Source organism: Echinops telfairi, unplaced genomic scaffold, assembly GCF_000313985.2.
Source record: "Echinops telfairi isolate 266 unplaced genomic scaffold, ASM31398v2 ScPeMD7_7410;HRSCAF=8448, whole genome shotgun sequence".
Lineage (NCBI taxonomy): Eukaryota > Metazoa > Chordata > Mammalia > Afrosoricida > Tenrecidae > Echinops > Echinops telfairi.
In genome coordinates this window covers 2,002,008-2,012,381 of record NW_022111310.1, presented here as the reverse complement: position 1 = coordinate 2,012,381, position 10,374 = coordinate 2,002,008, and the positions used below count along the sequence as shown (strand labels likewise).

The 10,374-nt window shown below is 53.9% G+C and overlaps 1 protein-coding gene across 1 annotated transcript in view; it reads left to right on the top strand.

Annotated features, from left to right (window-relative positions):
• The window catches only part of IGFBPL1 (insulin like growth factor binding protein like 1), a gene marked incomplete at its 5' end in the record, with an annotated part of 15,592 nt that extends 7,571 nt beyond the window's left edge, over positions 1-8,021 (top strand). The window contains 4 exons of the mRNA XM_004710994.2: positions 2,593-2,702; positions 3,588-3,704; positions 5,330-5,432; positions 7,936-8,021. Of these exons, the coding sequence (XP_004711051.2) occupies positions 2,593-2,702; positions 3,588-3,704; positions 5,330-5,432; positions 7,936-7,952 (347 nt within the window). The remainder of the gene's footprint in view (positions 1-2,592; positions 2,703-3,587; positions 3,705-5,329; positions 5,433-7,935) is intronic.
• Positions 8,022-10,374: the final 2,353 nt, after the last annotated feature.

The following is a 10,374-nucleotide window of genomic DNA, read 5'->3' as shown; positions in this document are numbered from 1 at the left end:
AAAAAAAAAAAGAAAAGATGACGGGGCGAGGAGGGAATTCTCCAAGTGACCAGACGCACTCTCTGAATTGGTGAGGATGGTGTGTCCACCACGACCCGCTTGCCCAAACTCGCTTAGCCGTTCACCCCAAAGCATCCATTTTACTGTGTGCAGATGGTTTTAACTTACGTGTCGTTTTGAACATTGACAAGCAGGGGCTCTCTTTTGTTGAAGAAATGCCGCTCTCCTCCCGGAAGTACGTGACAAAGACAACGTGTCCCAGAGAGATTTTCTTAATTGTAGTTATTGCAAGAGAGGGAGGCGGGAAAGGCGGGGGAAGAACGAGGAAATGTGATTTACGGGGTTGATTTGTTTAGGCCCGAAAGGGACGGTGGAATCTCATCTATAATGTATGGCTCTGCAGGAACGGAAGTGAAGCCCACTGACCCAGTGTCCCTTCGGAGCCAGAGAGGGCTGTGATGGGGAATGCCGTTCTGACGGTGCCCAGAGCGGGCCGAGCCCTGCATTGAGATGCCGGAGGGAGGCGGTGAATAAATTAGACTGCCTTTGTCGGGCTCCTGCAGGAGGACATGAGATGGATGGCCCTGTGGCAGTCAGCAGACACTGGGGCACGTGTTAGACAGCTAGTCCCTGGTGCATTTGCAGAGGTGTTGCCTGTACTTGGAGGCTAGAGCCAGGGTCCCCTGAAGGACAGCCAGCTGGGCCCAATCAGACTCAAGTTGACCAGGTGGGGACAGAAGAGAGCAGCCTGGCTCTGAAGGATGAGGACAGCTCTGTACACAACTCTCTGGAGAGCTGCTCGGGGCACCCGCGAGGCCGTGGAGCTCCTGAGACAGCCCTGTGCTTAACAGGTGAGCGTTATGGGTAGGGTAGGGCGGGGGTCAGGGCTGGGGTTCAGTTCCACATCAGAATAAGGTTTCTCATTAACAGCCTTCCAAGGGAGGAAGGGCCTGGCCCCAGAGTAGGGGCTCCCAGCCCCAGTCAGGCCTAGGAGCTTGGGGAGCTGGGATGTCAGAGGGGTTGCCCCGTTTGGAACTCTGCCGCTCTCAGACAATTTCCTGGAGTTTTGTTTTGGGCACGTGGTAGAGTCAGCTGCAGCCTAGTCTGCCCACAGCTCCTGGGCCTTTGACGCTGCCCCTTTCCTCCCTGTCTCCTGTGCCACGGTGGCCCAGCGCTGGTGTCAGGGTCCTCTCCCCCTCCAGGACAGGCCTCTCAAAGCAGCAGGGGCGGCTCTGTAGGCAATGGCTCCTGCGCTTTCTATTTATCACGTGCTACTTCATCCACCCCCTGGTGCCAGGCCTGCTCCTGACCCTGCTTCTGCTCATGCCAACCTGACTCATCCCCTTCACTCTCAGGGCACAGATACACAGCTCAGGGGCGGCGCGCTCAGGGACGGGGGCCTGTGCCCATTTCACAGATGAGGAAACCCCAGTCCAGAGCACTTCCACCACCAGGCCTCCTATCACACTTTCCTCAGGACCTGGTGCAGGGTAAGACGGGTGTCAACACCTGGGCTGCAAGGCTCCTGTTCCTGGAGGGAGGAGCTGCGGGGTGAGGAGGCCAGGGTAGTGGACAGCGAGGTGCATGTGCAGGCAGAGAGAAGGCAGGGCAGTGTGGACATGTGGAGCGGGGCCTTAAATGCCAGGAGCGGGAGGAAGACGGGCCTTTCTCCTCCCGCAAGGAGTCTCAGTCTCAGAAGCTCACAGGGGCAGCTCTACCCTGTCCTGTAGGGCTGCTCTGAGTCGGCATCGACTCCGTGGCAGTGCGTTTGGTTTGGAGCGTTTCTGATTGCCGGGAAAGGCAGCTGACCTGGATGCGGTAGGTCTGAGTGTGAGCTGAGCAGATGAGGCTGGGGAGGGAGGCTGAAGATGCTGACTTTGGTTAACCTGTCATTTTGTCCAGAGAGCACGCTCCCTCCTGCTCCCTCCTGCCAACCCAGAGCCATGCCTGCCTGCTTCACCAGGTTGGCCTGGTTCTTAACCCTCAGTCCCTCCCTTTACCGGTGGTTTCTATGTCTATTAATCAGTTCTTGTGTGTGTGTTGAGGGGGTGGATTTCGGAGGGAGGGTGGCTATAAGAGGATAGAGGGACTGCATCTCTGGTGTCTTGAATGAACCCCAGGAGTCCCTGCCCAGGGTGAAACCCCCTCCCCTGGAGATGACACCAGCCCCCCCTGGAGCTGCTGGGTGGAAGCTGTGGGCAGATGGCAGCCAAGTCGCGGGAGGAGCCCTGGAGGGTGTGTGAAGGGGTCCCCCAGGGCTGCCAGACAGACTTGGGGCTTCCGGAAATTGTCTTCCTCCCTCCCTGAGCCCCCATTTTCCTGTTGTGAGAAACAAAGGGGATGGGCTAGAGGTCTCCTCCCTGGTCCTGGGAGCACGCTCCCTCTGCCTCCTTGGTCTTGAGTGGCTTCTGCGTGTCAGAGTTTCATCTGATGCTGCTACCCTGGTCCCTGCAGGGTGTGGACGGAGGCTGGACACAGGGGTGTCATATGAAAACTCCACTGGTGCTTTCTGCAGGCTGGCTCGGCAGCCATCGGCCGAGGGGGGTGCTTGGACCCTGGCAGGTAAAGGCCGTGTTCCTTGTCTTCCCTCAGCTCCTGTGGTCATCGGTCCACCCCGCAGCACTCACAATGTCACGGGGGCACAGGTGTACCTGTCCTGTGAGGTGAGGGCTGTGCCCGCTCCTGTCATCGCATGGAGGAAGGTATTGCTACCCGAGAACTCGTGCCTTAGCAGTGTGAGTGTGTGTGTGTGTGTGTCTGAGTGAGCGTGTGTGTGTGTGTGTGTGTGTGTGTGTGTGTGTGTGTATGTGTGTGTATTGGGGGGTGGACAGAAGGGCGTGGGAGGAGGGGAGGGAGTGGGTAGAAAAGAAACAGGTATGGAGAACATTTTTTTATTTTCCTTGAAGTGGGTAGTCTGTGTATCTTTCTTTGTGGATCAGAGGATTAAAAGAAAGATGCCTTATATATGACTCCCCCACTTCTGGGCTTCTACCTCACACCTCTCCCTGCAAAGAGGGACATGACCTTCTTTCTTGTGCCTTTTGCTCCCTTGGCCACCCAGGCATCCAGAAAGTTCTGCCGTTCATCTGCCCAAATCAGCCACTGTGAAGCTAGAAACCACTTTTAAAAAAACAGGAGCTGGGTTTAAAAAAAAAGACCTGGCTGGTGACAGGTGACCCGATACGATGGCAAAAATCAATCTTCCTGCAGATCCAGTTTGGGGTGACTGAAGGGGATTTCAACATATGTGACCTCCACAGCCCTTCAGAGGCCCCTAACCCAAACCACACCCACCACCATGGGTTGGAGCCCTGAGTAAGGGTTTTGAGTCTGTGCGTGGTGATGGGCGCAGACAGCCTCGGCTTACTCCCGAGAAGCAGTTGGGGGGGCTTTGACACACGGACTTTGTGAAGGTCTTGCCCTGGGAAGCCCCTGTTCTTCTATCAGTCCGGTAGTTGGGACTCAGAACCAACAGGGTTTCCGCCTGGGAGACACGGAGGAGTTGAAGGTGGTAAGGATGCCCACGGGTCGGTCCTTTTCAAGAGATGCTTTTTCTGAACACTTGTGGGCTCTTCTGCGCTCTACAGATCACGCAGTCTCCAGCGGGCACCCAGGTGCTGGAGGAACTGCCTGGGGACCATGTCAACATCGCTGTCCAGGTGCGGGGAGGCCCTTCCGATCACGAGGCTACCACCTGGATTTTGGTGAGTATCTTGCTTGGTTAGGCTCATTGGACGGTATTGACTGCCCACCTGTCACCATTGCCGCCAGGTTCGTTCTGGCTTGGGGCAGCCCCAGGTGTGCGTGTCAGAGTCGAGATGGTCTACACTGGATTTCCGGTAGCCGGTCGCCAGCCCTTACTTCCCGGTGGGCTCACCCCATCCAGCTCATCGTTAGCAGCCAAGTGCCTTAGCCAGCTTTTACACTGCCACAGCTCGGCACAGTTTTCAATACTCTTTTGAGTCATTTCTCATTGGACCTCCTTAGAGGCATGAGGTGGGGAGGACAGGTGGGAGGGTAAGTGGCCAAATACCCAGTGGGGAGGGTAAGTGGCCAAACAACAGCCCCCTGAAGATATCCATGTCCTACTCCCCGAAGCCTGTGCATAGGCTGTTACCTGACAAGGGGAAATGAAGGTTGTTACAAAGATGCTCTTGGAATTCCCAGATGGGTCCAATGTACTCACAAGTCTTCAGTGGGGAGAGGAAGGCAGAGGGACGGATGTGAGACTCAATGGGCATCGCTGGCCTTGCAGAGAGAAGAGGCCACAAGCCAAGGAATGCAGGTGGTGCCTCTGGAAGCTGGGAAGGCCAGAAACCAATTCTCCCTACAACATGCAGCAGGAAAGCTGCCTTCACGTTAGCACGGGAGACCAGGCGCCTCCAGACCTGCGGGTGGTCAGACAGCCCCCATCCCTTTCCCCTCTTCTGACGCCAGCTGTTCCTTCCTCCACATCACTCTACTTCATAGCTGGGTTTGATCACTCATTGCCGTGGCCACACACACACACAACTCACACCCAATGCTCACGATGATGAGGCTTGTCGGGGGAAGTTAACAGATTACCATTCAGGATACAGTTGTTCAGTCCGAACAGTTTCTTCTCTGCCATGCCTGCACGCAGGCCTCTCGTTGGCCCTCAGCCTCTGGGCCTGACCTCTGCCCTGCAGTGTTAACAAAGCTCTTTCAGGGTTGCCAACATATGCCCAAAGGGCATGCTCCTCCACTATAAGTTTCAACCCGAAGGCATTCAGCTCCATTTCTGGGGGTTCACAAAGCCCAGCTTCCTCAATTAAGCATCCAGAGGCACCCTACTTTACAAACCAGCCTCCTGCCCGAAAGCACTCGGCTTGACCTGCTCCGTGGGTGGGAAAGTCTACTACTCTGTTTAGTGCGCCGGCGCTGGTGCTGCTGCTGCGTCTCTGTCACTCCTGGGTCAAGGAGGTTTAATGCACAGGGATCTCGGGGTTGGAAGTCATGTCACGCTCCCCTTCCAGATCCTCTTACCTTCTTGTCGTGAGATTCCCTGTTGCTGCTTCTGAAATGGTTGATTTCATCCCCAGCAGGATGGCAACCACAACTAGCCCTGTTCACCATCACTCAGAACTGAACTCTTGTCAGTGCCTTCCTCCGCCTTCTCTTACCCAGGCCCATCAGCAATGCAAGGGGTCATTAGGCGGGAGCTCCAGGGCCCAGTGGCAAGAAGAGCCACGTTCAACAGGGCACTGTCTTGCAGTGTCATTAGGAGCTAAACAAGCCTATAATTCGTCTGTGCCATTCAGAAGCACACATGCCTGCCTGCACTCTCTTTTGCCTGTTTCATTTCTAGATCAACCCACTGAGAAAGGAAGATCAAGGGGTGTACCAGTGCCATTCGGCCAACACCCTGGGGGAGGCCCAGGCCCTCGGCACAGTGACTGTCACAGAACTGAGTGAGTAACTGCAACCCTCCCCCATCTCCCAGCTCCAGAGGAGACACGTGACAGAGTAATGTCTGTACTCTGCGTCAATTTTTAATATTTATGTACGCATGTTGCAGGAGGTTTGCAGTGGCTTATGAGATACGTAATGAAAAATACATAAATGGAATAAACTGACTGCAGTGGGATTATACTGAGATAAGCAGGCAGAATGGACCGTGAGTCCCCTACCAAGAGTTGCTGTTGGAGCATGCTAGTGCTGCTCCATAGAAATGCCAGAAGGGGGTGCCTCTGACAAGCAGACATCCACTCTCTCACAGTTTCAGAAGGCTACCAGTTCAAAGTCAGGGTTCTGAGATGCAGCCGAAGGACTTTTCTACCTCTGTTAAGGCGCTTGTCTCCTTTCAGCATCTGTGGGTCTAGCGTTCCTTATAGGTCTACCTGTGTCTTGGCGTTAATCTGCCCCTGGGTCTAGAGCAGTGGTTCTTAACCTTCCTCATGCCGCAACCCTTTCATACAGTTCCTCATGTGGTGGTGACCCCCAGCCATACAAGTATTTTCATTACTGCTTCATAACTGTCATTTTGCTACTGTTATGAATCATAATGTAAATATCTGATATGTAGGATCTATTTTCATTGTTAAAAATTGAACATAATTAAAGCATAGTGATTAATCACAAAACAATATGTAATTACATATTGTGAAATATTTATGGGTTTTCTGATGGTCTTAGGCGACCCCTATGAAAGGGTCGTTCGACCCCCAAAGGGGTTGGGACCCACAGGTTGAGAACCGCTGCTCTAACTTCTGGTAGCTGAGCTCTTGAGTGATGGGCTGCGCCCAGGCTTTAGGGGGCGGGGCCTGGGGAGAACCTGCTGTGGGGTGTGCAGTGGGAGGGGTGGGGCCCAGGCAGAGAAGCAGCCTCCAGCTGACTGTGTGTGTGTGTGTGTGTGTGTGTGTGTAAGAGAGAGAGAAAGAGAGAGAGAGTAGTAAGAGCCTCTAGAAATGAGTAAGAAAAACAGTAACGTGTCAGGAGGTGGGGGTCTTCAAATTGTCTTCCTAGTGGGTGCCTATGTTAGACAGGGTTCTCTAGAGAAACAAAACCAGGACACTAATAATTTTGTATATATTTATATAGATAGATAGATAACATAAGAAATAAACAGTTAATTAATCTATAGAGCAGTACAAATGGCTCAGTGCAACTCACTTCTGTGAGACAGCTAATAAATACACTGGCAGCCCTTCAAGTCTTCAGAGCCACCGGGTGCAAGTCAAGGAAGCAGACAGCTGAGTCCTCTGTAGAGCAAGTCAGGCTATCGGGCCACAGGCAGCAAACAGCAAGGCAGGTCACCAACAGTCGGCCAGGTGACAGGGTCCAACACTCCAGTAGCATGGCGAAGCAGGTCTTGAAGGAACCTCAAACTACAGCGACCCAGTCCACGAGTTAGGCGTCCCACAGGTAGTGTAGCTTGCAAATTGAGGCAGAGAACAAGCTAAGGCAGTCTGTACACTGGTCCGATCATCGAAGAGCAAGAGAAGAAAGGCGAGGCTCACGGAGCCATTTCTCTCTCCACCCTTGGATTAATCCCAGCTGTTCATTGGCCATTTGGCACAATAAATCTACCTATCACAGTGACTTTTTTGTTTTTACTGCTTTGAAGAACGCATCGACCAGTTGCCATGAGGCAAATCCGATTTGTGGCAACCCCATGTGTGTCACAGCTGAACTGGGCTCTCAGGGTTTTCAAAGGAGCCTTGTAGGCATTGTCAGGTAAGCATTTGGGCTGCTTAACCAGAAGGTCTGTGGTTCAAACCCACCAGCTGATCCTCATGAGGAAGAGAGGCTGCCTGCTCCTATAAAGCTCTACAGCCTCCAAACACCCTTTATAGGGTCGCTGTGAGTCAGCATCCACTCGATGTCAGTGAGCTTGTTTTGGTAGCTTTGGAAATCTTCGGAGGTGCCTCAGGCTAGACTCAAACCTAACTGTTCAGTCAGCAGCTGCGATTATTAGCCATGTGCACCACCCAGGGACTCCAAGAGCTAATTGGAGGAGGGTGGTAGAGGGGGCTTCAAAAGTTCATGGATAAGTGGAATCCAAAGCTAAGGGAAAATGTCTTTCTTGAAGTCCCCGTGCATACTGTTTGAAAACACAGATGGCTCTGGGTTGTGGATGCAGTCTACTGTAGGGGAGTCTCCCAAAGGAAGCCTCGGAAACCGTGGAACCCCTCCGCCTGCCAAGCCAGCTGAGCACGTGCATACCCGCAGGGAGACAGGCTGGTTACCTCCAGATAATCACCTGTGGGTTTTCCAATAGCTGGAAAGTTCTTCCTCATATTAAGCTGCAACATGTCTCCCTGAAACCTCTGCCCATGGATCTAAATTCTACCTCTCAGACATCCCCCGCCCCCCAGACCCTTATGCCCCCCCAACCTGCACCAAGTGATTGTGACATATAGGGCTCTTTTTTTTCACCCCCTTAAACATTGTCCCTCTTCCTTTGCCTCTTAGGGCCTTGGGAGCACTGATCACAAGACGATGAAAAAGCCGGCCCCGGACGCTCTGCTTTCTGAAGAGTTGGAAAGATTGTGCTTGTAGAGGAGCCTTTGTATGTTTTTAGAATGTAGACGAAACCAGATTCAGATGTAGTTTGTAGGCAGGCAGACTTGCGGCAGCAGAAAAGTGTGCGCTGCTATTTTATACTTTTGGAATGGATCACGTTGTGAGAATCCCCTTTTGAACGACTCCCTCCAGTGAAGCTCCCGCGATGGTGTTCGTAATGCTAAAGGGCTTGAACCGGCAGTCGCCCTCGGCGACTCCTCACCTCCCTGGTTCATGCTGACTCTCGGTGCTCTGACATGGTACGCGCTGTCCACAGGGACAAAGGCAGCGTCCGAGCTCTCCTTTGCCTACCCTTACCTTGCTGTGTGATTAAGACAGGTCTCCTCTGGACCCCAGCTTCTACACCCAGGAGCATAGCATTTGGGCTGGATGGCACCAGTGTCCCTTCCAGCCCTGTGATCTTAACGTAAGACAACCATAAGTCAGAAATAACAGGGAGTGTGCCAGTTACGGTTTTGAGGTTCATTATTATTATTAATAGGAGCCCTGGTGGCATAGTGGTTACGTGTTGGGCTTCGATCCGCAAGGTTAGCAGTTTGAGACCACCAGCTGCTCCTAGGGAGAAAGACAGGGCTGTGTACTCCCATTCACAGTCAGTCTCAGAAACCCACAGGGGCGGTTCTACCCTGTCCTATAGGGTTGCTCTGAGTTGGCATTGACTCTGTGGCAGTTGGCAGTGAGTTTTTGCTTTGAATCTTTAAAGATGAACAACATTAAAAACCACAGCAAAGCCACATCACCATAGCTCCCTCGTGGGGCGTGGACAACTGACCTCAGCTATTTGCTCCCTGCCTGCCCTCCAGTTTTTAGGGAGACTTCGTTTAGACAGGTGTTTACCAGGCTCCAGACTCCCAGGACTCGGTGTTTGGGGACTGAGATGCCCACTCAGGAGCCCAGCATTCTCCAGCCAGATGGGCAGGGGAGACTTGGCCTCTGGACGTCAAACTGCAAACTTACCGCCTGATGCTACGTGCAGGGCATGGGACTAGAAGGTGCTAGACCGAGTGTGTTGACCTCGCAAAAGAGGAAGGCTTGTCCTCCTCCTTTCCCTTTGATGGGGCAAAGAGGGAGAACACTTACTCTCTGGGCTAAAATAATAGACCACCCCCTACCTCCACCCCCGTCGGCCATGCAGGTGTGTTGGAGTCAGCATCGGGACCCCTCCTCTTTGGACAGACCTGCAGGTTCGGGGGGCGCTTTCCCGTTGGCAGTCACTCCCACTCTAGGAGGGAGGGCCAGTGGTTTCAGTCTCTGTTCACAAACAAAACCAAGCTCAATGGTAAAGCCACTTGCCCAAGGCCCCAGGCCAGGGCATGGGGCTGGAGCTCCGGGTTCTGGCCTGCCCCCAATTACCACCACACGGTGCTGAATCTCAGGATATGCCAGTCGCTGGGGCGGCGGGGTGGGTGGGGGTGGGGGTCAGATGCTGCTGGGCCTCAGATTTCAGGGATTCTTGCCAAGGTCCCTCTTGGCTCTCACTGCCCTCTCCCCGTCCCATGCCCCTTGTGCTGGGCAGTACATTTGGACCCCTTGTTATTGCTGGACTCTGCCTTTACGCCTGTCCGGTCCATGTCCGACACAGCCGGACGTGCCTCTGGCATACCGCAGATCAGGGAGACCCGAGGAGCAGCGAGACCCAACCTAGGAACTTGTACATATTCCGTGTGTGGATTTCTGTGACTCTCAACAGCCCCCTCCACCTCCTGGGTCTGTTTCCCCACGTACAACAGGAAGGGGTTGGGCTAGAGAGCTGTTTTTCAAGCTTGGAAACATTGTAGCCCATCCTTTGAATAAAAGCGGAATTGAAATAGATTGCCGTCAAGCTGCCTGGTCTGTGGGTGGTCCGGGTGGCCAGGAGCCCCCTGCTCACTTCCCCTTCCTACCCTGTATTTGCTATCTCACCCTGGCCCTATGCCGTGGCCGGGGGATGACTTAAGAAGACTCTTGGTGACCTTGTGTGGAAGGGTGGACTGAAGCCTGGGGGTGGCCGCTGTGGCTCTGGAGAAGACAGGAGAACAGCCCCATGCCCCTGCTGAGAGTCTGCTCAGCAATAGCAGAGGGCTCCCCACAAATGTGCCTGGTCAGAACTGGCGGTCAGCAGGATGCAGCCCCAGGGGGCCTGGGCTGGAGACCGGTGGATGAGCTCAGCCGGAACATGTTACCTGGCCTGGAATGTTCACCTGGGACCTGTGGGTGGATTCACAGGAGTGTCCCAGGCCAAGGGCTCAGCTGTGAGAGCCCAGTCCAGTCCTTCTGATGTCCGAGCCTTTCTCTCCTACTTTGAGGTCAGCTGACCCCGTGCCCTGGAATAAATGCTTAGGCCTCTCT